The sequence below is a fragment of the Sus scrofa genome, chromosome 15 (genome assembly GCF_000003025.6).
Source record: "Sus scrofa isolate TJ Tabasco breed Duroc chromosome 15, Sscrofa11.1, whole genome shotgun sequence".
Taxonomy (NCBI): Eukaryota; Metazoa; Chordata; class Mammalia; order Artiodactyla; family Suidae; genus Sus; species Sus scrofa.
In genome coordinates, this window is record NC_010457.5 from 110,014,947 (window position 1) to 110,042,228 (window position 27,282).

Below are 27,282 nucleotides of genomic sequence, written 5' to 3' on the forward strand. Positions count from 1 at the left end.
GGCACCAACTTGGAGACTGACAGCTTGCTAGCTTCAGGATGCAGTATATACCATAAATCAATGTGGAGTTTTACCCCAATAGGTAGAATACATGAATCTAGGAACCAAGGGTGTCATAAAAAGTAACCCTGCTTACCATCACTCCTAGTGACCCATGAGGGGTATTTGTGGTTCCCCGAAAGCCTTTACCCTGTGAGTCTGGAGGCTTTAAACATCAGGGTGAAGGGTGCTTCTATCAGGAAGAGTCCCATTAAACTTTAATCTATGGCTGCCACATGGTCACTTTGAGCTTCCTGTGCCAAGAAATCAGCAAGCACGGAAAGCAGTTACTATCATGTAGGGAAGGGGTAGCTGCCCCTCTTGATCAGGGATATGTAGGGCAGCTATTACCCGATGTGGGCAGGAAAGAATGTTTGGCAGCTAGGTGATCTGTTAGGGTGTCCTTGGTAGTGCCTTGCTCAGTTTTGATGGCCAATGGACAAGTGCAACAGTCATGTCCTGAAAAGGGAATAGAGATGAGGGCTCAGACCCCTAAGGATACAGGTCTAAGTCACTACCCCTAAGAAGTCACCTGGACCAGCAGAGCGTGAGGGGAATCCGTAATGGACAGAAGAGAGGAAAGGTGATCAGTGTTCGTTGTGGTGCCAAAATGATGTACCGTGGAGACTATAGTTCGTTTAACTAAACTTCCTTTTGTAAAGTTTCCCCAGGGAGAGATGCCAACCAGAATTCTGGAAGAGTTGTTCCCAGATGGTATGAACTTATTATATGGAGCATGTGGATCCAACAGGCACGACTGGAGAATTGTAGCAGATCTGCCATTTGTAGTCCCCACTCCTCCCTTGTGACCCAAGCACTCATTCCCTCAGCCACCAGGCATATTGGCTGCTTATGGCTTAGTGCTGAGTCTACCTCCAGAAACTTGCCCCAGCCAAAGAAGGTTTCCTTGTCTAAGGTTAAGTCTTTTCCCCAGGGCAGCTCACAGCCAAGGTGGCCCCCTTGCCAGTTTTGGGGGGTATTTGAAGGGCTATCCCAGTTTCAGAATTCCCTGTAGGACCAGCCAAGTTCTCTGTGGCAGCTGTATGGCAGTTCAACTTCTCCCACTGTCCAATCCTGCTGTCCTCACTCCTTCTCAGGATATTGTTTCCAAGAGCCCAGTAGAGGAAACCCTTTCACCCAAATTTCCATCTTAGTCTGTTTCTGGGGAAACCATGCCAAAGAAGGGCATGTCCAATGAACATTTATTATGCTGTTAGAAATCATTATGAAGGGGAGTAAAAGTTTAAAAACGCAATATAAGCCACTGGATTCTTGGGGGGAAAAAACAAGCCCAATTATTCTACTTATTAGTTGGGGCCTCATTTGTTCCACTAGATCCTAGGGGAAAATATATAAATAATGTTTTGAGACTGATAAGTGGGATTTATTTTAGTAGCATTAAAATATTAGCCGTGCATGAACATCCAACTGGAAAACCGGCCGATACACTAGCTAATATTTAATTAAATTAGAGCACATTTTTATGCATGTGTGAGTTTAGCAAACTATAAAGGCCTCTTACCTCCCAAATGTCAGGATGTTGTGTAATTTTATGCATCCGAAAATCAGGAAGATTCTTTTGTAAATAATCTGCCAGAAGTTCTGCTTTAGCATAATACGGGCAATCTGCTCTACCTAAAAGAGTTCCAATTAGCAATGTTGTCTTTCATCCCATGGAAATTATCATGCAGTTGTAAGTATCTGTCATACGATTAGGGAATTAATCACACATTTAATGCAATACGTCTTATATAGCATTATAGTATAAACTACCATCGCATTAGCTTTTGATTGTTATTGTATTAGTAAAATAAAACAAATTTCATTGGAGAGCAGAATTATACTTATTAAAATGTGAAAAGGAAAAATGATTATTGAATTATTTATTCTCTTCTAGTGCTATGTTAGACCTACTGCCTCCAAGAGGCTCCAGGTTACTAAATAAACATGAATTACTAGTAATGAACTCCTCATTGGTAGCTACTAAGAGGCCAAGGTGAAGTGAGGAGTGGTGGTAAAATCATAGGCGGATTTGATATATGTGGCAGGGAGTACTGGGGGAAGGAGAAACGGAGGGAGAGAGATGCGTCCAGGATGACATCTATTTTCGGGCTTGGGCAGGTGACCCTGACCTTAACAGAAAGAAAGCATGGGTGAGAAGTTTAAATTAGTGGATGGAAGTATCTGTAGTATATCTAAGTGGGTAGGACCAGCAAGTAGCTGCATGCACAAGCTGAAGAGCAGGCCCCGTGAAATGGCTTAGGATACAGATTTTGTGGCCATCAACACAGAGAAAGTTAAAGCCACCAAAGTATATGGGACTGGGTTTCTGATAGAGTAGGAGGGGCAGGAGCCAAGGGTGGAAGCTTCTCTAGCATTCTTCCCCAGTTACTTCCAATCACCAGTTCTTCAACTTCATGGTGACTTCTTTTCTTTTAAATGGCCACACTGGCAGCATATGGAAGTTCCCAGACCAGGGACTGAATCCAAGCCACAGCTGTGACAATGCCGGATCCTTTTTAACCCACTGTGATGGGGGCAGGGATCGAACCCTGAGCCTCTGTAGTTGGATTCCTAAACCCACTGCACCACAGTGGGAATTCCTCAAGGTGACTCCTAAGTCATCAACCCCTCTCAAACTCCCCCTGTTAGCCTCCCTGTCTAGTTCAAATCCATGGCTCATGAATTCAAACCACTTTCTGGCTCCTGGCTTAAATTCTCTTGCTCTACTGTGCTTCTGGCAAATTAGCCTGGTAAAAGCCCTTCACCCTGGATGAACCTAATAACCTGCCTTTTACGTGCTTGGGTTCCATGTACTCAGCGCCCCTGGATAAACTTGGTAGAACCAAGCAAAGAGGTGCCATTGTAAATTCAGGGTCACCAGAGTCAGTTGGCCCACAAATCTGCCTGTAGATTCCTCAGTTTCTCTTAGCAGCATTCTCTTCTGTTCTCTACAATTGCTGTTCCAAATTTTGCCTACTTCCTTCAAACCTTTTCCTTCACTCCAACATGTTTCTTCACTATCAGAAGGCAACAACAATCTTGCTTTCTATTTTACAAAAGCCAAGCCAAATTATACAAAAAGGCATTAGTTGGGAAATCCGCCAGCCTCCTGCCATCAAACCTGCCAGGACTCATCTTTTCCTTCTTTCTTTTATTCAGTGGAAAGGGGATCTTACCTCCTGTCCAGATTTAATCTCACCACTTATGCTCTGAATACCACCCTCTTCTACCTCCACTGGTTATCCCCTTCCTCAAGCATCTCTGTTTGTAATGGCCCGTCTCCATCATATTTAAGTGTACTCATTATATTTAAGTTTTTCCTGTCCTAAGAAACAAAAAGCCCATGACCCTCTTTAACTCTTGCCTTCTACAAGCCCTTTCCTATTAAAGTTTCCTGAAGCACTTCTCTATACTTGCCATGCCCAGTTCCTCACTTCCATTTATTTCTCATCCCACTGCAATCTGGATTTTCCCATAATTCTCTAGAAGGTCACCAAGGACCTCTACTAAATCCAGTGGATACTTTGTTTATCTATCCCTTTCTGTTGACCCTTGGCAGCCTTTGTCCCCCTTTTGCTCTTGAAATACCCACTTTGTGGGAGCATTCTTCAGCTTTTCTTCCTACTTCTCTGCCCACTCCTCAATTCAACTTTCTAGATTCCTGTTCTTTTATCAATTCGTCAAAAGATTAACATTCTGAAAGGCATCCTATCTTCCTACTCTATGCATTCTTCCCAGATAACCTCTTCCACTCCCTTGGTTTCAAGTAGACACCTGTATTTCCAATTCAAAACTATCTCCTTGACTAGATTTCTACACCATCCTATTTTCTCAACTCCTTCTACTGTTTTTTGTTTTGTTTTGTTTTGTTTTGTTTGTCTTTTTTGTCTTTTTAGGGCCTCACCCATGGCATATGGAGGTTCCCAGGCTAGGGGTCTAATCAGAGCTACAGCTGCTGGCCACAGCCACAGCCATAGCCACAGCCACAGCAACTCAGGATCCGAGCAGCATCTGCGAACTACACCACAGCTCATGGCAATGCCAGATCCTTAACCCACTGAGCGAGGCCAGGGATCAAACCTGCAACCTCATGGTTCCTAGTTGGATTTGTTCCCGCTGCCCCATGATGGGAACTCCTACTGTTATGTTTTTAATGGCCGCACCCACAACATATGGAAGTTCCCAGGCCAGGGATTAAATCTGAACTGAAGCCGCAGCAATGCTGGATCCTTTAACCCACTGTGACAGGTGGGGTATCAAAAGTGAGCCTCCACAGTGACCCAGGCCACTGCAGTCAGATTCTTAACCCATTGCACCACAGCAGGAACTCACTCAATTCCTGCTGAATGTCTCATAGGCACTTGCCATGTCTATGACAGACTCTGCCACCATTCTCCCACTAAATATGCTCTTTCTCTTATGTTCGTATGTCTATTTACTCAGTTATTTAAGAATAAGAGTACCCAAAGTATGAAGCCTACTATTCTGCTTTCTTTCAATGACTCCTCTTCTACACAGTTAAGCAAACTACTGCTTGGGAATAATTTTAACTCTTTCCTCTCCCTTGTATCATTCCTCCATCCATTTAAGTGTATAGTTGTACAGATTCTGTTTCCCTAACACTTCTCTAATCCATTTGCTTCTTTCGTTTTCCATTGTCTACCATCCTATCATTATCTCCTTCCTGGGCTATAGAACCTAACTGGACTCTGGGCATCCAGTCTATTTCTTCTCACACTGCAGTGACAACACTCAGGTAAAATGCATCTCCTTCCTAAAACCTTCCATGTACTTCGGATAAAGTTTAAAATACTGAACATGGCTCATAAGAATTTGCATTATGTCATGCTGGCCTCAACTGATGACAGTGTCTTTCTTGTACTCTATATTCCAACCCTACTTAATCTAGTTGCATTTTCTGCTTATTGTTTACTCTCAAGAATCATCCAACTACCTCTCCTCATTCCAGTCCCATGCCTTGCTACTGGTGTCTAAATTACTCTCTTCCTCCCTACATCCTCTCTGATAGGTAACACTCATCTTTCGGGATTCTGTTTAAAAAAATCACTTTCTCTGGGAAGTCTTTGCCTAAGTAAGGTCCCTTGCCACTACTCCTACAGAACCTGGCCCTGCCACTCTCATAAATGTAACATTCTTTGTACATCTGCTTACCACTGTCTTCCCAGCATATCAGCCATTGCTCAAAAATATCCTTCTAAATGAATAAAGAGGCGAAGGAAATAGGTTTTTCAGATGGAAGATGTCAATTTGTTAATGCATCAAAGAGGCCAAATAAGACAGGGACTGGACAGCTTTTTAAAAATCATTGGTGACTTCAGCGAAGACCATTTCTGAAAGGATGTAGAAGTAGAAGCCAGACTGAGTGGAAGAAGGACCTGAAGATAAAAGAGCAGTCTACTCTTTTGAGAAACTTGCTGAAAAGAAAAGGAGGCAGGTGCAATAGCCTGTTGCAGTAAAAGTTCCTTCAGTGGCTTTCTGGATGCCAGGCAACATTTCCAATCCTTCTCCTCCATTGCTGACAACGTGTATTTCCTAAAATGCCAACTAATTAAGATATTCTCCTGATTAAAATTTTTAAATGACTCCTCATGGCTTTCAAGATACAGTTCAAACACCTTTGCTTGGTGTAACTGAAGTGCAAAGATCTGGCTCCTGCTCCCATTCTACCCCCAAGTCCACTCACTTCCTCTATATCCAGACCGTACCTTAGGCCTTGAGACTTGCAGCCTCTATGCCTTTTTCTGGAATGTTTTTTTTTATTCCAAATCCTCACAAACCAGCTCTTATAACACCTGCCAAAGCCCCGTGCACATGTCCCTCATTGCATTAATCACACTATACCAAAATTACTTGTTTACACGCTTCTGTATCCCACAAGACTGAAAGGCCCTCGAAGGCAGGAATGTCTTTCCCCTCACTGTGTCCCCTGCTTCCATCAGTGCTTTGCACACAATCACTGCCCAATAAACATCTTTGAATGAAAGCGTAAGAAAGCCAGGGTGGTCCATGTAAAGTCTGGAGTTGCTAGAACAGAGGCCAATTAAGAAGATCACTGCCAAGGGGCCATAGGAGGTGAGCAGTTGTTGCTGTTCTGAGCGATCTCCAGAGGGACGCGGGGATCACTCACCCGCGAGCACGAATTTGGCCATGAAGTTGGGATGCAGCAGCTGGAACCGCGGCTTCACGGTTTCCAGGCAACCACGACGCCAGGACCCAGCGCAGGCGCACTCCGAAGTTGAGCGAGAAGTTTTGACTCCCAGCTGGAGAAGTTAGGTGTTAGGCTACAGGGTTTTACACTGCTATTAAAAGTTCTGTGGTCTCCACCCTTTCTATCCCTGCAGCTAAGAAAAACCAATCATTCTTTTCGTGAAACTAAGTAATTCTTTCCAAGCGCCGCGAACGTACACTTTTTGACCTATGAAGGATCCGTAAAATCTCGCGATACTCTCCGCTCTCGGGGAAGTGGTGGTGGCTGTGCCTTGGTAAGACCACGGGGTTCTAGTCTAAGGTGAGTGGAGGACTGGTATAGGTGGAACAGTTGGCCGTACGCCCTAGACCGCTTGTCTTTTGGAGAAGGGTCTCAGGAGTTGCCCCAGAAGTGAGTCTCGGGTGGTGGGTTAATACTGGAACGCACAGCTCCGGAAGGACGGACTCCGGACATGGGTCCTGAGACCCGGTGAGAGTAGCTGGTGTATCTCCCTCCCAAGCGCCAGCCATATGTAGACATCACTCTATTTTGCTGCTTCCTCTCCTGAGCTGTTCTGTTTGTCCAAGTCCTTATTCCTAATAGTCCGTGTTTCAGCCGTTGTTAAATCTTCGTGTTAAAAAGTAGCCATCAATGTTAAACGCTTTTCATTGAAGACACCGCCAAGGCAGTGGTAACATAAAACCCCTTACTGCAGAGGAAGCTTTGTAGGAAAACTTTTCCATTAGCAACCCACATCATTTTTTTTTTTTTTTCCAAAACCTTAGTTTACACAAAAACAACTTCCAAAGTAACTGCTCCTTTATGGACTGTGTGTACACACTGTTGTAGAAGTATGGAAGCCCATACTGATAAATGGTTTCACCCTTTTAACATAAATCTTGAATATTTTCCTAGATTCCCACTTTAGTCTCTGTTGAATGCATTTCGTATTTTTAAGTAGAAGTTTTATTCTAATTCTTATTTCTTTCCTAACGCTTTCCCCTACAGGAAATGATGGCATGTGCTCTCTTTCCTTAGTAGAAGTGACAGCGACATGTGAGTCATATTGAGGACTTTAAAGCCATTTGAAAGTGTTTCGGTGGCTAGCAAAATGAATAACAGAACAGGTTCCTTTTTATGGAACCTCAGACAATTCAGTAGTTTAGTTCCATCCGGCAGAACTGTGAGGCTGTATCCTTTGGGATTTTGCAGACGACAAATTGTTTATTTAAACTGGAACCAAAGAAGCCTTTTAAATAACTTTGGTAATAGAATGCAGTCATCTATTAGATGTCTCTTTCAGAATGCCTTAATTTTTAAATCTGGAGGTGATGACTTTCAAACAAAGGGCATAAGCACTGCAACAGTCTTTACAGTTGACAGACCACTTTGTTCTAGAAGACTGTCCTTTGACTCAAATCACCCTCTTGCTGCTGATAATGGATTGAAGAAAAACTTTCAACATAAGGCCTCCAAGGAGGATGTTCTCACCAAGGGAACAAAACCGGCCCGGATCAGCTGTAGCACACTGTCTCAGGAGTGTAATTCCCTGAGTGATGTGTTAGATATATTTTCCAAAGCACCTAGGTTTCCTAGTAGTAACTATTTCTCAGCCATGTGGATAGTTGCCAAGAGGATGTCCAGTGACCAGAAGCGCTTTGAGAAACAACTGATGTTTAACCACCCTGTGTTTAGCCAGCTGTGTGAACAAGCTATGAGAGAAGCCAAGATCATGCACTACGACGACCTCCTGTTCAGTCTTCATGCCATAGTGAAGCTCGGGATTCCTCAGAACACGCTACTCGTACAGACTTTGCTGAGGGTGGTCCAGGTAAAATCAAGATATACCTGTTTTAGCATATCTTGAAAGAGTAATAGGAAATAGATATGTAGCCTACTTGAAAGAAACTTATTAGGGAAATGGTAGTGTATATTTGTTTCTACAAATTATATCATTTAGAGACCTTAAGTTAGCTAGACTTGCTGTTGCTTTAGAAATTTATGACACCTTGCCCCATTTTTCTTCTCCAGAATTGAGTAATAGTGATAAGCTAAAATGAGAGATAAAATATACAAGGCAAGTTTAGGTAGTTGAAGGGGGAAGGGAAGGGAAGTAATATGTATTGAGTACCTATACCTTTTACTTCCTTAGTTGTATTTAATCTTCTCATTAGCTTCCTATGGTTGATGTTACCTCAGTTTTGCAGGTCAGGACCTGGATTTTGTGTTAAGCAACTTAGCCGAAGTCTTATAGCTAGTGGATTTGTTTATTCATGCAGTAAATATTTATTGATTGTTAACTATGTATCAATTACTACACTTGTTAACTAGGATGTAAAGATATAGAAGACGTGATTCCTGCCCTTATAATCTAGAGCGGCTGACAGATTTATTGTAGGTAATTGCAAAAATAACCAACATTTGTTTAGTGAATCTTACATGTACCTTGTTATAGGCATTATGCTGAACATACGGAGTAATTACAGTTATAAAATAATGGCCACAAAATTTGGTTGTGATGATCGTTGTACAACTGAAAACAAACAAGAAAAACAATGGCCACATAGAGTTGTCAGTGCACCGAATGAAAAATATACAGAGTGTGTAACAGGGGCTTCAAACCTAGTCAGGAGAAGGCTTTCATGATGGGAAGAGGTGCTGGGGAAGAGGATACAGGATTACTGTTTGAAGCAGTGATGTGTACAGAGTTTGAAAAGAGGATTGCCTCATGTAATTCCCCAGTGTATCTTTTAAAAATAGGTATCGTTACTTTCACTTACCTATAAGGAAATCTAGGCTTAGAGAGGTTAAGTAACTTGCCCAAGGTCACATATCTGTTAATGTCACTGTTTGTAGGTACTTGAGGAATATTTGCTGAGGTGGGTGAACAAATACCTTGTCATAGCAGCACCAAAATTCAAGCCCAGTAGGAGATGATGTCCAGGCTGAGTCCAAGGAATGGCCAGCAGTTAGAAGATTGACAATGAAGGATGGTATTTCAGGCAGAGAAGATTGCATGTTCAGCGTCCTGGAACAAACATTGGGGAAGCCGAAAGTCGCGTAGTGTGGCAGGAAGTAAAGAAATTTGGTGTTGTGGGTTCGAAGGAGTGGAGAGGAAATTGTGTCTGTGGTGTTCAAGGAGGAGGAATTAGGGGATTGCAGCAAAGCGTGAGGCTGGAGGAAAAGGGCCTGAGTCATTAAGAGCTTTTTAGGCCTAGCTAAGGAGTTTGGTTTTATCCTGTCCTGTGGACAGTGGGGATCCATTGAAATATTGAAGCGGAGGTCAACATGCTCCAGTTTGTATTTAGATTGCTGTGTGAGTGGAAAATGAATTGGAAGAAGGATGAAAATGGATTTTTTAGTTTCAAACAAAAAAGTCATTGACCTGTTTGATGTCACTGAATAGATGCCAGATTTGCCAAGGAAAAGAATAGTTCATTTATCTTTTAAGAGTGGACTCTTCAAACTTCTAAACTCAGTGATCGTAATTAAATAATTTTTTAAAAGGCAGTAGTTTCCTGAGGATGATCTGACATATATCCTATCCTACTGTAGAATTCATGAATAGGCATATAAAAATTTTTAACTTTAACTTTTTATATTACTGTGATTTCCATATATTTTCAGCCAGGAACTAATTTGTATTTTGTGTGTGTATTTACACTGCAGAATACCTATGTTTTTTGGTAGATTATATCTTATATAGTTATTGAAAAGTGTTTACAGTAAGGCATTCTACCTAGTCAGTGATGCTTTAAGTGAATTTTGGGTGGGTATTCACATCAGCATAGCATATGCATTGGTGAGGTATGAACAGTGGATATTTGGGGTCAGATTATCCGTAGATGTAGCTGTTTCTCACTAACATGTTGGAATGTTGCAAAGACATTTTAGCTAGGGGTGAAATATGTCATCAGTGAATCTGCCCTTCAAATCCATAGCTGCATGGTCTTTTCTAGATATTGATGGAATGCTGTAAATTGTTAGTGGAGAACCTCTCCTGGGGATGAGACCTTTTTTCCTTTTAGCAGTATCCATCTCTTATTATCTGATGTGACTTGTTAGTCATGTAATTTTAGCAAAAGAGCATACACCTTTCAGCCTACCTGCCTGCAGATGTGATCACAAGTACTTTTGTGTGGTGTATAGACTAGTTATGACTAGTCACGTAAGGCACTAGGGAAGCTATGTTGTTACTATTCACTTTTTAAATTTGGCCCAGTGCCATTTCCGAAACCTAAATTAGTAGCCTAACTCAAGAGATGTGAAAGAGGGGTCTGTGGAGCCTGGGGCTCCTCTTGAGATCCAGATAGCAGTGGTACAATGTGACAGCAGATGTGAATCAGGAGGTCCACAACTGAGGCTGTGATTTGATACCCAGGAAAGGATATGGGGAAATTGTAAGCACAGCTGTGTAAGATTCTTTAGGTATGGGAAAATTGTCCTGTAGGTCTTCTATTACTGCACTTGTTGTCATCATGATGGCTTTGGGCTTTAAGAAGGGGTAAAATTAATGTTTGATAAAAGTTACTTCAGAAGTGGAGGAATACAATCAATATCAAATGGATTTTTAATGATAATGACCAATGCAAAAAGTGTTGATATATAAAAGAATGTGTATCAATTATATGAAAAATTCACTTATGTATGACATCTTGTTTTCCAGAGATGCTGTTTATTTTGGACTGACTATGAATTAATGGTTTGATATTTAATCCTTTAGTTGAAAGCATCAGTTCAGTGGTTTTTCTTAGGTGAGGTAGTCTACTATGAGCTCATCGTCTATAGTGTTTTTGCAATTATATTTCAATAGGAACGTATCAACGAGTGTGATGAGAAGTGTCTTTCAGTTTTGTCAACTGTCTTAGAGGCAATGGAGCCATGCAAGAATGTGGATGTTCTTCGAGCGGGATTTCGGTGAGACCTCTCTGTGCTTTCTTGAAGTAGCTTTCTCTGTTTCTCTTATCTCAAACCAAAAAAAAAAACAAAAAAACCAAAAAAAACCAAATGAGGGAGTTCCCTGGTGGCTCAGCATGTTAAGGACCTGGGGTTGTCACTCCTGTGGCTTAGGTTCAATCCCTGACCCCAGAACTTCCGTGTGCCACAGTTACAGCCAAAACAACAACAATAACAACAGCAGCATGAAATTTGAGCTGCTTTTTGGGTGTTGGGAAGACTTTGCTGGTAGTTATGGTCTTGAATACTTCATTAAACTTTAATCCTGGCTCTGGATCAGATAACGCTGAAAATAATGCTTCTTTCAGGATCCACCATAAAAATGTGTGGGTAACATTAAAATTATCTTAAAACAGGACTGTTGTGGGCTGGGGGAGAATTGGTATGTACTCAATTCACAGTGGTCCTTTGGGCACTATGTGGAAGCCGTGAGACACTGGCCCAACTTGAAAGGGAGATTGAATTTTACAGCCTTTAAATTTGATGCAACTGGAGTTCCCGCCGTGGCTCAGTGGAAATGAATCTGACTAGTATCCATGATGATTCAGGTTCGATCCCTGGCCTCTCTCAGTGGGTTAGGGATCTGGCATTGCCGTGAGCTGTGGTGTAGGCTGCAGATGCAGCTTGGATCTGTCATTGCAGTGGCTGTGGTGTAGGCCAGCAGCTACAGTTCCGCTTCAACCCCTAGCCTGGGATTCTCCATATGCCATGAGTACAGCCCTAAAAAGACAAAAAAAAAAAAAAAAAAAACCCTGATGCAACTAATCTGATAACATAGGTTGATGAGAATAATTCTTAACCCCCTTTTTCATTGACTGTGCGTTGGGATATCTTTGTACAATCTCCTGATAATTGTTCATGCATAAAGAGACCAGAATAATGGGAGGGGATACGGTACTAGGCTGGTCCTGGAACTTCACTATTTACATTCTCTTGGGCACATAGATCATTTCTTTGGGCTTCATATTCTTTGCCCAGAAACAGGAGGTGTACCAAATGACTTTTATGGTTTCTGGTTTTAAGATCCTAGAACTGTAGTATTTATTGTGTTTGATGACAGGATGCTAGTTGATCAGCAAGTTTGGAAAATAGAACGTGTCTTCACATTACAAACTGTAATGAAATGTATTGGAAAAGATGCACCAGTTGGTCTTAAAAGGAAATTGGAGGTAAACACCTTCTGAATTTTCTCTTTTGGGTAAGATTTGAAAAAAATACCTGTGACTTGCTATCACCTCCTTAAGTCAGTTTATTAGGAGGACATTGTTGTACTTTTGGGTTTAACCTTGCTAAAGTGAAATAACAGAAGTAAATTTGTATTTATCCATATATATATTTACATATATTTATCTGCATGTCTGTTTGTCAGAGTCATTTTGCTCAAACTTTATCCTTTTTATCTAAATATGGGAGTATGTTTTGCCACAAATGATAAATTTAAGTTTGATTTTCTTTAGATGAAAGCCTTGAAGGAATTAGACCAGTTTTCTGTTTTGAATAGCCAGCACATGTTTAAGGTACTTGCTGCCATGAATCACCGTTCCATTATCCTTCTGAACGAATGCAGTAAGACAGTCACAAGTAAGGGGAATTTTTCTTACATGATTTGTAGTATCCGATGTACTGTTCTGGACTGTATTTGTTTTGTTTTAAAAACCCTGCTGTTAAAATATGAAAAATATCTAGTGATATGGTTAGATCTAAATTTTATTTTTGCCTATAGTTTTTTTTTTAAACAAAATATAGTGCTTTTTTCCCCTCAAAGAAACAAAAGTATTGAGTATGTAGTATCTTGAATCTTCCAACCAAAACCATCTGATAATTTTTGTTTATCTAACTCATTCTTACAGGTAATATCCATGGGTGTCCTTTTAAAATATTGATCAGTATATTGCAGTCTTGCAGAGACCTCCGATACTTTAATATAGATCTTTTGAAGGGAATAGCAGATTATGTGACTACAACTTTTGACATCTGGAAGTTGAAGCAAGTAAGTGTCTTTTGTTGTTGTTGTTGTTGTTGTTGTCTTTTTAAGGCCCCACCCACAGCATGTGGAGGTTCCCAGGCTAGGGGTTGAATCAGGGCTATAGCTGCCAGCCTACACTATAGCCACAGCAACTTGGGATCCGAGATGCATCTGTGACCTACACCACAGCTCATGGCAACACTGGATCCTTAACCCACTGAGCAAGGCCAGGGATCGAACCTGCATCCTCATGGTTCCTAGTTGGATTCATTTCTGCTACACCATGACAGAAACTCTGCAAGTAAGTGTCTTAACAGTTTAGAATAAGCCTTAGAGGAGTTCGAATTGTTGCACAATGGAAACAAATCTGACTAGGAACCATGAGGTTTCGGGTTCGATCCCTGGCCTTGCTCAGTGGGTTAAGGATCTGGCGTTGCTGTGGCTGTGGCGTAGGCCGGCAGCTATAGCTCTGATTAGACCCCTCGCCTGGGAACCTCCATATGCCTCGGGTGCAGCCCTGAAAGACAAAAAAAAAAAAAAAGAATAAGCCTTAGAAACTTTTTAGAAATGTGTTAATTCATTTAGCATTCTAAATATTTCTCTATCAGTTTAAAGCAGTTAAGATTCCAAAATATTTCAGTCCTAAATTGAAAAACTAGCTTCTTATTATTTCTATCTGAGGGTTATCTGATAATATACTATTCAATGTCTTGACCATTTTTCTATCTGAAATAAAAACAATATTGTCCAAAGTTTGCTTTTCTATTTGTTTTTCAAAAGTCGTATGGTACTTTGATTGGATACTAAGGATTATTTCTTTCTTCCCAGTTTTCATTTGTTAGACTCAGAATAATAAAGATAGGTAATGTGACAGGCTTATGCTTTTTGAAGAATAAAAATATCATTACTTAATGATCATGTCTGTTTTCTATTTATGGAAAGTTTGTTTGTTTCTTCCATAATAAGAGCCTTTAAATTCAGGGGCTGTGTTAATAATAAAACATTTAATTGCAGCAGCTGGTAAAAACTTCTTTTTGTAGTGAAGTACTGGTAACTAGGTTAGATTACTGGTTTAGTTCACTTTGAAAATCAGGGTGAATGTTGAGTTTACTATAGAAATTAGTTTTGGAAAGAGAAATACTTCTTTTCAGAAGGACTAAGAGAGGAATGAGAGGTAAACTGGACATGTATTTTAATCATTGTAATCAGCTCTATTTCCATTTATTAGAATTAATTGTGAACATAGAGGTTTTTGAATTGTCTCTTACCTATTAGAATCCAGAAAATGTCCAGGTTTGGAAGTGGAGCAGTTCAAAACTGATTTGGTCATTTTTGAAATACTTCAAAAAATGTGTATTTAAAGGTAATTTTCAGAGCTGTTTATGAAAAGCATGTAGGAAAAGATTTGTTTTTAAATTAGATGGAAATATGGAAACTGTTATATACTCTGGTTCTCAGGTTACAGAAAGAAGTTGCTTATTAACTTGATACCCTGATTCAAGAATAACTGGAACAGGAGTTTCTGTTGTGGCGCAGTGGAAACGAATCCGACTAGGAACCATGAGGTTGTGGGTTCGATCCCTGGCCTCGCTCAGTGGGTTAAGGATCCGTGTTGCTGTGAGCTGTGGTATAGGTCACAGACACGGCTCAGATATGATGTTGCTGTGGTGGAGGCCGGCAGCTGTAGGGCCCCTTGGACCCCTAGGCTGGGAACCTCCATATGTCGTGGGTGTGGCCCTAAATAAATAAATAAATAAATAACTGGAACAGATTCTGTGAGGAAAAGATAATCATTCCTTTTAAGGAAATATTTGGTCCATCAGGACAGTTCTATTGCTGTTTAAATTTTTTGAGATCTAAAAAATTACTGTTAGCAAACTAATTCTTAAGAAGTTTTCCCTCAATTCTTTCCTTTTTTTTAGGTTCTTTTTCTCCTCATTTTATTTGAAAGCTTTGGCTTTCGGCCTGTTGGTTTGATGGACTTGTTTATGAAGAAAGCAGCAGATGAATCTGGCTCCCTGAACGTGAAAAACCTTGTCTGTATTCTTTATGTGTATTCTTCTCTCAATCACGTCTATAAATGCCAGACCCACAGGTATGTCCTTGTTCTTTTTTTTACTTTTTTATTGCTACATATCATATTTATAGAAAAGATTACAAATCATTATAAGCTCAGTGAATTATTACAAGTGAACCCATCCATGGCCATCATCCATGTCAAGAAATAAAATATAATATTCCTTATTTATGAAGTTAAACAATTTTATTTTATCTTTGCTGTTCTTTGTCTTGCTTGTTTCTTTGTTCTTTATGACATATTTGTTAATTCAGCATAGGAGTTTTCATTTCAAACTTTCCTAGCTTAATCCCTCAGCTCCTGAGTTTGTAGTTCAGTTTGACTCTAACTGTTCATCTGGTCTCAAACTACTGCTTTCTGTGCTTTTCATTTTAACCACAATCATACTTTTCTCCTGTTAAATACAGCAGTCCCTCAGATATGCCATGCGCTTTCAGACCTCTGCTTTCCATCCAGAACATCTGTCCTTCCTCCCCAGATCAGTGAAGGTTCAATAAAAACCAAAAATGTGTATATAACATGTCATTTGTTAGAAGACTGATTAAAAGCCCAGACTCTGGGGACATCCTACTTGGGTTTGAATCCTAACTCTGCCATCATTAGCTACTTAAGTTTTGGCAAGTTACTTATCTGTGCCTCAGTTTCTTCATCTGTTAAAACGAGAATAAAGAAATAGTTATTTCCGGAGTTCCCATTGTGGCTCAGCAGGTTAAGAACCTGACTAGTATCCATGAGGATGTAGGTTAGATCCCTGGCCTTGCTCAGTGAGTTAAAGGATCCAGAGTTTCTGCAAGCTGCCATGTAGGTCATGGATGCAGCTCAGATCTGGCATTGCTGTGGCCTAGGCTGGTGGCTGATGCTCTGATTGGGTTGTTAGGATTCTGTGAGTTAACCTATATCAGGATCTTAAAGCAATGCCTGACACACAGTAATTATTAGATTAAAAAAAAAAAAAAAAAGGAATCAGAGTGTAGGTTACAGAGACCTTGGAATAAACTAGGGCTATCTTTTTGCCATCAAGTGGCTTGACTCCACCAGCCTCTACTCCCTGTGTTTTTCCCTCAAGATTCAGATATCCAAAAGAGAAGATCTGATTGATTGAGTTTGGGTTACATGCCCATTTCTTTGGGGCGGTAAATCAAAGCAGTGCTGGGCCAGCTAAAAAGCAGCTGCTCACTGTGCTCTCCATTGCTCTGAGAAACGCAGTTCTTACTGCGTGTCCTGTGCCTTCCTGTATTGTCTCCATCAGAGACAGTGTCCCCTGTGCTTGTCAAGTCTTATAGAAATCTCTGGCGGAGCTTTGACACATAGCTGCAGTTATTTGTCAGTAATCCTGTCTCTGCTCCATAATTGGAAAGCTTTCTTGAGTTAGACCCATGTTGCTGTTATTCTAAATTTAGCACCAAGCCTGGCACAGAATAAACATATAATAAAGGTTGAGAAGTATCCTTCAGATTCAGCCTTTCTCTCCTCCTTGTCTTGGTTTCATTATGAAGCAAACTCCCATGTGTCTCCCACCCTTTCCTGACAGATACCGTCAAGCTGAGCAGTAATTAAAGCTCTGGAAACAGCCCCATGGACTCCATAGAATTAGGAGAACAAACACTGGCTGATTAGGGAGTTTTTCAGCTGACAGTAGATCAGCATCCCAAGAGATAACTTCATCCAGTAAAATTGTTATATTGGAAATAGAGGAGGGATAACAGAGGTAATGCTAACTAGTTACACAAAGGTTAGGACATTCAATAAAATATACCAGGAGCAAATCACACAGAGGCAGAACCATGACTGTTGTACTTTTGTCTGCTCTGCTTTTCTCTAACTCATTGGTTCTCAACTGGCAGTAATTTTGCCCCCTAAGGGATACTTGGCAATAGCTGGGGACCTTAGTTTTTATGTGGGGGGGTGGGGGGGTGGAAGGGAGGTGGTACTGTTGTCCTTTAGTGGATAGAGGCTGGGGAAGCTGCTAATGTCCTACTCTGCACAGGACAGCCCTGCGACAGGGTTATCCAGCCCAGAATGACAGGAGGGCCAAGACCGAGAAACTGTGATCCTCCCGCCTCAACATTTCTCCTTTGGAGAACTGGGGGCAGTGAGAGTATGGCTGATAGATCGAGCTTAATCAGTTAGAATTTCCTGCATGCCTATGAATGTGCAGTTTCCTAAATCTGGTGTTTTGAGGACTATAGAAAGAAGTTGATGCTGTCTTTCTCCCGTAGTCCAGTTGAGGAGGAAAGTCTTGTACATTGAGAGGGTCAGTGATTGGTAGGTACCAAATGAATGTTTTCTGGAGGAGGGAGAAAGGAGGTGGCCTCTTAGGCTGGAACAGCTAAGGTTTTAGAAGCAGGATAACTCAGAGCATTTGGGAAGCGAGTTGACTAGACCAGATGGATTCGGTAGGAGAGTGGTAGAAAATGTGGCTTAGCACATTGTATATCCACGCGCTATACTCTATTTATTTTATTTCTGTTATGGCCTCTGGGAGAGAGAGTCTGTTAAATCTGAAGTGTCTTCCTGTATTTGAAACTCTCGGAAGAAAACACGTAACATTGCAGCTCTGTCATTTCAGTCCTTTGGTTTCTTCTCTTCTTGATCTGTACTTGCCACGCTTAGATGATCCCAGACTGCTCCTCTGGTCACGGGTGTGCTCCTGAAGTCCCGTGCTCCCTCCGGTTGCATGTGGTCACTGTAGAGCCCACCTGTGTCTCCAAGTTCAATAATTCTGAAGATCAGTTCATTCTTGTTTTGTTTTTTTTTGTTTTGTTTTTGTCAGTTATTTACTACTTACCAAACACCATACCAAATGATCTTTTATAAACCACTTTATTGAGGTGTGATTAACGTGTGCATGTTTAGTGTATACAGCTTGGTGAGATTTAGCTCATAATTCTTGACTTTTCCTTTTCCACTCACATTCTCCTCCTCATCTGAGTTTATTTGTACATTTAGTCAGAAAACGTGTACCAGGCACTTGGGTACTTAGAACAAAAATGAGTAAGACATAGTCCTTTTTGCCGGAGGATTCTATGTAATGGGTAAGGTAGACATAAATTGGCAATTAAATATAGCATGAACATTGAAGAGATAGAGTCTTATACAGGATGTATGAGAACAGAGGAGGGATGTGCCAGGATGCTAGCGTGGCGAAGCAGAGGGTCAGGGTGGATGCCTATCATCCTGCCTGCCTGGAGCAGATCTTAAAAGATGGATAGAGGAGTTCCCGTCGTGGCGCAGCAGAAACGAATCTGACTAGGAACCATGAGGTTTCAGGTTCGATCCCTGGCCTCACTCAGTGGGTTAAGGATCCAGCGTTGCTGTGAGCTGTGGTATAGGTCGCAGACGCGGCTTGGATCCTGTGTAGCTGTGGTATAGGCCGGCAGCGACTGCTCCGACTAGACTCCTAGCCTGGGAACCTCCATATGCCACGGTGCAGCCCTGAAAAGACAAAAAAAAAAGAAAGAAAGAAAGAAAAAAAGAAAAAAGATGGATAGATAGGAGTTAACCATGGCAAAACCACTCTGAGTAGAAGGGACTCCATGCTCAAGTCCTGGAGGAAAGAAGCAGCAGAGCATGTGCAGGGAATGACACATATTTGGTGTTGCTGAAGCATGAGCTACAGCATAAGGAGAGGGATGAGAGGAGACCGAAGAGGCCATTACCACCCGGGCTCCAGATCCGTCCTCTGCAGCCCCACCCTTTCTTGCTGCATCCTGCAGATTCCCTCGGTTCTCCCTTTAATAAATGTTGCCTCACTCTTGCCTCTAGGACCTGCACCATTCTTCCTATCTTGCTGTGACTCTGCTCACCCATCTGCTCCCCACGGGACCTCTCAGTTGATCTCAAACATTTCCCTTTGTGGCTCATCATCACGAAGGGCTTGCTTCAGGGCATACTCACCATGCTGCTGTGAGACCCTGCCTGTGCCCCAGCCTCACTAGTTACTTACTACAGCAGAAGAGCATGCCCTTTCTGGGCTCCACTTCTTTACTAAATTTCAGTTTCCCCTTTGCCATCTTTTCCACTTACTGAAATTCTTATCCCCAAAGCTGCTTATCTACTTTCTTGCCTGTATACTATCAACAGGACTTTGCATATACCTTCTTTTTTCTTATATAATGTTATATAGCTTATGCCTTCAGAGTCAGTCTGACCTGGGCTTAAAGTATATCTGTGCCTTTCTTAGCAGTGTCACTCTGGGCAAGTGACCTTACCTAATTTTGATCTCTCCTTTTCATCTCTGCTTCACTGCTTTGTTATATTCTGCATATCATTAGCTCTGGGTGGTAGGATTAGGCTTGCAGTTCATTTAACTCAGTATTAATAGCTAGAGAATTTTAATTGGTTTTAAAACTACATTGGTATTCTAGGCCTTACAGACTTACTCATAAAAATCTAGTACAATGGTTAAAAGGCTCTGGACCCTGACAACTTGGATTCTAGTGTTGTCTCTGTTGCTTCCTTCGTGTGTGTTTGTGGACAAGCTACCTGACCTCGCCAAGCCTATTTACTCATCTTTATTGTGAAGATAATAGTGATACCCATCCTGTAGAGTTTGGATAGGAATTAAATGTGTTAAAGCCTAAAAACGTTTGCCCTGTGCAAGACACAGAGCAGTAGCTAACATTGATTGAGAATGTATTTATTATGAGATAGCCCCCTGACTTGAAAGATGTGTGAGTGCTTATTGCAAGCCTGATTGGCTTATACACTTAAAGCCATTGGTTCTGTGACATCTCACTAGCTCTGCTGTGACTTTGTCTTTATTCGTATTTTAAAGCTGACATTCTTTCTTTCCCCGTAGGTTCCTAGAAATTATGGCAACTGCTCTGACGGGCAGTCTTCACCACATTTCTTCAGAAAACCTGTTGAACGTTGTGTGTTCGTTTTGCTTGTTGAACCATTTTCCCCTGGCCCTTATTAATCAGCTTTTCCAAAAGGACACCATCAGTGATCTGCTGACCTCAGGTAGAATCTCAGTGCAGGGTGGAGACTGAAATAAGGCGGTACCTAGTGATTCTGAATGGGGTTTCAGTTGCAGCGGGTTAGTTAAGCCATGTGGACAGGTGCTCTTGATGGAAGGACCAGTGATGGTGACGTCAAGGGGCAGCACTTCAAACCAGCAAGCCCGGGAGCCTCCTGTCATGACAGATCCTGCACATAGAAGGCAAGAATAAGCAGCACATCATCACTGTTCTTTTTTTTTTTTCCACACTTCAGGCATCTATACAAAGGTTCAAGTTTACACCTTGATCAGAGGTATTTGTACTTCTGATCCTTACACGTCACATTTGAAGCCAAGTTCAGTCAACTTTTGTAATTATAAACATTTTGTCACCCATGGACTGTGATGAGGGCACAATCCTTAGATCAAGGAAACAAATAGTGGAGTTCCTGTCGTGGCTCAGTGGCTAACGAATCTGACTAGGAACCATGAGGTTGTGGGTTCAATCCCTGGCCTTGCTCAGTGGGTTAAGGATCCAGTGTTGCCGTGAGCTGTGGTGTAGATTGCAGACACGGCTCAGATCTCGAGTTGCTGTGGCTGTGACATAGGCCGGTGGCTACAGCTCCTATTTGACCCCTAGCCTGGGAACCTCCATATGCAGCGGGAGCAGCCCTAGAAATGGCAAAAAGACAAACAAACAAACAGTTACCAAAGTTCCAAGTTTCCTCTTGGAACCCAATTAATTGTTGACATTTGGTCTTTACTGTTAAACAAGGAAAAGCAGTTATCAGGCAAGATGTACAGAATTTGATGATGTATCTGGGAATAGAGTATTTTAAATCCTTTTTTTTTTTTTTTCTTTTCTGTCTTTTTGCCATTTCTAGGGCTGCTCCCTTGGCATATAGAAGTTCCCAGGCTAGGAGTCTAATCGGAGCCCTAGCCACTGGCCTACACCAGAGCCACAGCAACTCGGGATCTGAGCCGCGTCTGCGACCTACACCACAGCTCATGGCAATGCCACATTCTTAACCCACTGAGCAAGGCCAGGGATCGAACATGCAACCTCATGGTTCCTAGTCGGATTCGTTAACCACTGAGCCACGACGGGAACTCCCAGTATTTTAAATCCTTTTTTTAAAAAAAACAAAAAAACAAAAAAACCCACAACATTATGGAATTCCAAAGTTGAAGTGTGGAGAAGGAACACCGTGTGCTCACTTTTAAAGAAGAACAATGTAGGGGAAACAGCCTTGAACCCAGAAGACCTGGATTCCACTCCCAACCTAGCTTTATTTAATCAGGAGGCATTTTAACAGTCCTGGGCATTTCCTCATCTGTTCAATGGTGAGTTTAGGCTCAAGCACCTTGAAAGGTATTTTCAGCCTTAAAACATGATCAGGTCCAGGGCATTGACCTACACACTGTGGGAGCCAGGGCGACAGAGAGATTCCTCCTGGTGAGAAAACAGGGAATCAGAATTATAGGTGCATTCATACAGTTTCTTAAATGGGTCATTCATATTTTTTCTTAACTATAGATTTTCTTTCGGTCTTTCTTTTTTAGGTGATGTGGAGAAGCATGTTCTCAAGCTTTGTACGGTGACTGCTTGTCTAAAACTTGATGATGCTCCTTATCCCAAGAACATAGACCTAGTGCTGCCAGAGCCGCCATCCACAGTGCTGTGCCCTAATGCAAAGGTTGCCAAGGTGCTGAGTAGCCTCCTGGGAGAAGGATGCTTCTCCAAAAGTGTACAGTTGCCACATAATTATTATATCGGTATGGGACTTTATTTTTTTTTTTTTTTTCTTTTTATCTTTTGTTGTTGTTGTTGTTGTTGCTATTTCTTGGGCCGCTCCCGCGGCATATGGAGGTTCCCAGGCTAGGGGTTGAATTGGATCTGTAGCCACCGGCCTACGCCAGAGCCACAGCAACGCGGGATCCGAGCCGCGTCTGCAACCTACACTACACCACAGCTCACGGCAACGCCGGATCGTTAACTCAATGAGCAAGGGCAGGAACCGAACCCGAAACCTCATGGTTCCTAGTCGGATTCGTTAACCACTGCGCCACAACAGGAACTCCGGTATGGGACTTTATATGATTTCCTCTGTTCTGTTTCATTTTTCTTTATGCCTGACGAAAGACTAGGAGTTTCCTGTGGCAGTTTAGTGTAGTGCAGCGTTGGCTTTGGAGCTGGACTGCCTGGCTGTGGCTTTTTGCTCTGCTACTTATTAGTGCTGTGCTTTAGGTACCTGCTGCCTCTTTCCTTTTCTGTAAAATGGCAGTAATAATACTGCCCCCCTCATAGAGGTCCTGTGATGAATAAATGAGATTATACATCTAAAATCCATACTAGTATCTGGCACATGGTAAGTTCAGTATAACTTAGATGCTGCCATTATCAGTATTGGTAGTAGTGTTACACATTTTGAAACAAAAAATCACTTTGTTTGAGAAATTAATATCAGTTCTTTGAATCACAATGTTTGAGAGATTAATATAAGTTCTTTTCTTTCAGATTTTGAAATCAGAATGGATACTAACAGGAGCCAAGTGCTTCCATTTTCTGAGGTGGACGTGGTAACTTCTGATACAGATATTCAAAGGTAGTTACATGTACCCATTGCTGAACTTTCTAAATCTGAATCTTAATCTCAAAGACTTCACATTAAATAGCAGTAACAGGAGTTTCCATCGTGGCTCAGTGGTTAACGAATCCGACTAGGAACCATGAGGTTGCATGTTCAATCCTGGCCTCGCTCAGCAGGTTAAGGATCCGGTGTTGCCATGAGCTGTGGTGTGGGTCGCAGACACGGCTCAGATCCCGCGTTGCTGTGGCTCTGACGTAGGCCGGTATCTAGGGCTCTGATTCGACCCCTAGCCTGGGAACCTCCATATGCCGTGGGAGCAGCCCTAGAAAGACAAAAAAAAAAAAAAGAAAAAAAAAAAGACAGAAATTAATAATAATAATAAATAGTAGTAACAATACTAAGATCTTACATTTGTATGGAGCTTGTAATGCACGGAGAGACTTCTCATCCATTGATCTCCTCCTTAGGTATAAATGTAGGCACTGTGCTTGAAGATAATGGATTGGAGTTGGCCATTTAATCAAACAGGCAGTTTTTAAAAACTAGGTTTTTGGAGTTGCCTGGTGGCATAGCAGGTTTAGGATCTGGTGTCTTCCCTGCTGTGGCTCAGGTTACAGCCGTGGCACAGGTTCAATCCCTGGCCTAGGAACTTTGCATGCTGTGGGCATAGCCAAAGAAAAAAATTAGGTTTTCAAGCTGAACAATTCAATAAAACCATGTTAATATAATTGAAACCATCAGTGCAGTGCCAGCTTTTGACAAGATAATGCATTAGTGATCATCAAGAATTAAGGCTTCTACTGAAATCAAATACTTGATAAATATTTTGCTCCATCATCAAACCTTTCTAAAGTTAGAGAAACTTTAGCTTTTTAATTAAGCTGTATTGTATATGGGTCAAACCATATTGAAGTTAATTAGAAGAAGTTTCCTCGACTCACACGCTACAAAAGGGGTCTCTGGAGAAATTGATGCTACACCCTGAGAGAATGTTCTGCCTTGTAAACAGATGGGTCAGGTCGTGTTACGCACACCCTGTGTTCAGTCAGCCTTTGTGGAAAGGCTGTGCCGGGGCCTGTGGGGCAGGCAGGGATGCGTCAGACACAGATACCGACCCCGAGAGACTTGTGTCCCCTACTGCTTTGTAGGACATGCACATAACTATGGTAGAGGCAGATACAGAAAAAAAATCTTGGGATCCAAACTCCTATCGGCCCATTCCTCTCCATTCACACACAGCTTTGTCACTTTCTCTCCTTTCTCAGTCCGTCCAGCTTGTTCCTGGCCATCTTTGTCAACTGCTGTCTCCCCCCCGCATGTTACCCATCTCCCCTTGAAAAGGCTTTCTCTCTGACTTTGTTGAAAGATCATTTTTCCTTTTCAGGTATTCAGCTGTTGTGGCATAATAATGTAATACAGAAGCTCTCAGCCTAAAATACTGAGAAGAGATGAGGAATCAGAATGTTCCTTTAAAGATAAAAAATTTCTTACTTTATCTCAGATAACAGCCAGAGTGTAACAGAAGATAGTAAGGATATAAATGTCTTTTTTTCTGTCCCCCAATGAACTTAATCTTTCCAAAAGGTCACGAACAATGAAAAAACAAATTACACCTTCCACATTTTTGTTACACATAGAGATTTTATCTTTTCAACAGTCTCGCCTATCTCTTAAGTGTCCTCTTTGTATTTGGTCTCCCCTTTCTGGGTTTTAAATGCCTCTTTCTCAGGGAGACAATATGTACAAGCAGAACATTGACCACTGGGTATTCTACATTGATACTTCTAGTAGCATAAATAATTATATTTAGGTCAGAGATTAACACTGCATGGAAGAGCCTTAAAATGGGTGCTTTCGTACCTTAAAATTTTCCTCATCAAGAAAGTAGTCATCCTTGGAGTTCCTGTTGTGGCTCAGTGGTTAACAAATCCAGCTAGGAACCATGAGGTTATGGGTTCAATCCCTGGCCTTGCTCGATGGGTTGAGGATCTGACATTGCCATGAGCTGTGGCGTAGGTCGCAGACATGGCTCAGATCCCTCGTTGCTGCGGCTCTGGTGTAGGCTGGTGGCTACAGCTCCGATTAGACCCCTAGCCTGGGAAGCTCCATGTGCCGCGGGAGCAGCCCTAGAAAAGGCAAAAAGAACAAACAAAAAACAAAAAAAATGTAGTCATCCTTAACAGATCAATAAAGGATAACTGTTTGTATAAAGCATTATTATAATCTTTTGATTCCTAAGTAGCCTTCATATACTGAATTATCTACATAGGCCAAATTACGAGGAAGTGAAGGACGGACATAGGAGGAATGGTGATGAATGTGGTCAGTGGAGAGCTCAGTTCTGAAATCTCCAAAGAGGAGGAATGCAGCAAGATTGTAGATGGTCATCTCATTAGTAACTAGTCTCATATTTTGTATTTTTCTTTTCAGAGTAGCCATACTATGTATTCCTAAGTCTGCTTACTGTTTGGATTCAACCCACCCCAAAGGAAACCTTGCTTTGAAAATGCGGCATTTGAAAGCAATGGGTTTTCGTGTGATCTTGGTAAGGAAAAAATGCAAATGAAGTAGTGTTGTTACTGATGTCCGTTCGGCCAGGAGTGTTATGATTAAAGTTGGTTACTAGGACTAGAAGAATTGTCAGCAGTATTGGCATAGTGTTTCAGTTACTGTTTTCTTTGAAAAAACACACTTCTGGCACATGATTTAGCTCCTCCTCAGCTGTTTACTGTCATTTACTAGGGGTTTTATAAATGCTGTATTTGGTCAACTTTAATCATTTTTGTTGGAGTTACCATTGTGGCACAGCAGAAATGAGTCTGACTAGGAACCATGAGGTTGTGGGTTCGATCCCTGGCCTCACTCAGTGGGTTAAGGATCTGGCATTGCCATGAGCTGTGGTGTAGGTTGCAGATGGGCTCAGATCTGATGTGGCTGTGGCTGTTGCATAGGCTGGCAGCTATAGCTCCGATTTGACCCCGAGCCTGGGAACCTCATATGCCGCAGGTAGGGCCCTAAAAAAAAGCAAAAAAAAAAAAAAAAAAAAAAAAAAAAAAATCATTTTTGTTAAATGGGACAATGTAGATAATATGTTTTTTTATTTGAGACACGGGAAACCATATTCAGTTTCTAGGTTATCCTGAAGGAGAGATGTTAATTAAAGCTTTGCTTTCACGGGCCGTTGTGAGGCTGTTAAAGGATGTTTGGCGCTAGAAAAGACTGGATGGTTTTAAGAGGATGATGGTTCTTCCTCTTCCCTCTTATGCTTCGTATGATTCCGAGCATCACAGCTTTTCTTAAACAGTCTCTCCAGATGTCTCTATAGAACAAGAACCTTACAAATACATTTATATTTATGTTAATGTTGGGATGGATCTAAAGGCCACTCATTTGGTCCCGCACATATTGTGAAATGCAGACGTTCACATCCTCCTTACGGTACTTGAGTGTCCAAAAATGGATCACGCCAGATTATCAAATTACTGAGGTTCAGAAGGCCCATATCTTTTAATGGGCTACTCTTTAACACTTTTTTTCCATATTGCCTATTATGTATATACTAAGGAAGATTATCCCAAGAAAGAAATTTTTGTACCCTTTAGAGGACCTTTAAAGTTTTTATCATTTTCACTGTGAGAGCTTTCTTCAACCCTAGCACATAGTCTTACTAAGCTCTTAAAATGTGCATAATTATAAGCAGTTGGCTTGATGTTAATTTAATATCCTTGGATCTCCAAACTAGCTTTTATTTTATATGTCATCGTCTTCCTGCAAACTGATTATTTTCCTCTTTCTTTGGTAAGGTCCATAATTGGGAGATGGAAAAACTAGACATGAAGGATGCAGTCATGCTTTTGAAGACTAAAATCTATTCAACTGAAGCACTTGCTCCTGCTGATAAAAATTTGCAAAGCACATGTTAAAAGTAAAAAGCAGCCCTTTTATATTAGGAGACATAAGTTTGTAAAAATAACTTTAATAAAGACTACAATTTAGTTGTCAGTGGAATTTATCTGACTGCTCACCATAACAAAAAGTATTAGTTCACTATTAAAATAATTTTAAGAATGAAAGAAATAATGTTATATTTTAGAATATGCTGAGAAAATTCCAGAAGTGTCATTTTTCCAATCGTACCTATCCCCTCTAGTGCTCAGATACTTGACAAATTCATAAACTGTAGATTTTGCTGTTTCTCATTGGCTTTGATGCATTAAAACCTGGCTTCTTAGTTCTGATGGGTTGCAGGTAAGTTGGTGTGGACAGTCCTTGGGTTTGGAATCCAAGCTATTTTAGGACTCAGACATGGACCACCTTTTCAAGCATTGGCCGCAAAGCAATTAGGCTAGGTTCTCAAATAGTAGAATGGGAAAATCCCATTGTGGCTCAGCAGTAGCAAGCCCGACTAGCACCCATGAGGATTCAGGTTTGATCCTTGGCCTTGCTCAGGGGGTCGGGGATCCCATGTCGCTGTGCGCTGTGGTGTAGGTTGCAGACCTG

General features: G+C 41.4%; 2 protein-coding genes across 4 annotated transcripts in view; one reads left to right on the plus strand and one right to left on the minus strand.

The window, feature by feature from the left end:
- The window catches only part of MDH1B (malate dehydrogenase 1B), a 32,143-nt gene extending 25,852 nt beyond the window's left edge, over positions 1 to 6,291 (minus strand). The window contains exons 1-2 of one of the 2 annotated variants that reach the window (XM_003359625.5): positions 6,191 to 6,287; positions 1,562 to 1,674 (exon numbers count right to left, since the gene is read on the minus strand). In XM_003359625.5, the coding sequence (XP_003359673.3) occupies positions 1,562 to 1,674; positions 6,191 to 6,212 (135 nt within the window). In that variant the 5' untranslated portion in view covers positions 6,213 to 6,287. Of the gene's footprint in view, positions 1 to 1,561; positions 1,675 to 6,190 lie in introns of both variants that reach the window. The other variant, XM_021075195.1, reaches the window with a different exon arrangement.
- On the plus strand, positions 6,452 to 26,784 carry FASTKD2 (FAST kinase domains 2). Of its 2 annotated transcripts, none has more exons than XM_005672124.3 (12): positions 6,452 to 6,571; positions 7,259 to 8,081; positions 11,064 to 11,167; positions 12,267 to 12,375; positions 12,664 to 12,787; positions 13,057 to 13,196; positions 15,095 to 15,267; positions 20,051 to 20,214; positions 21,755 to 21,967; positions 22,710 to 22,797; positions 25,213 to 25,327; positions 26,586 to 26,784. In XM_005672124.3, the coding sequence occupies exons 2-12, from the start codon at positions 7,362 to 7,364 to the stop codon at positions 26,703 to 26,705; spliced, it is 2,070 nt and encodes a 689-aa protein (XP_005672181.1). In that variant the 5' UTR covers positions 6,452 to 6,571; positions 7,259 to 7,361; the 3' UTR covers positions 26,706 to 26,784. The 2 variants fall into 2 exon arrangements, with proteins under 2 accessions (XP_005672181.1, XP_005672182.1); XM_005672125.3 differs by having other exon boundaries at positions 6,571 to 6,661.

Coding starts and splice junctions, on each gene's coding strand:
- FASTKD2 (XM_005672124.3), top strand. CDS start 7,362: ATGAATAACAGAACAGGTTCCTTTTTATGGAACCTCAGACAATTCAGT. Junction 8,082..11,063: donor CTTTGCTGAGGGTGGTCCAG/GTAAAATCAAGA, acceptor ATATTTCAATAG/GAACGTATCAACGAGTGTGA. Junction 11,168..12,266: donor GTTCTTCGAGCGGGATTTCG/GTGAGACCTCTC, acceptor GTTTGATGACAG/GATGCTAGTTGATCAGCAAG.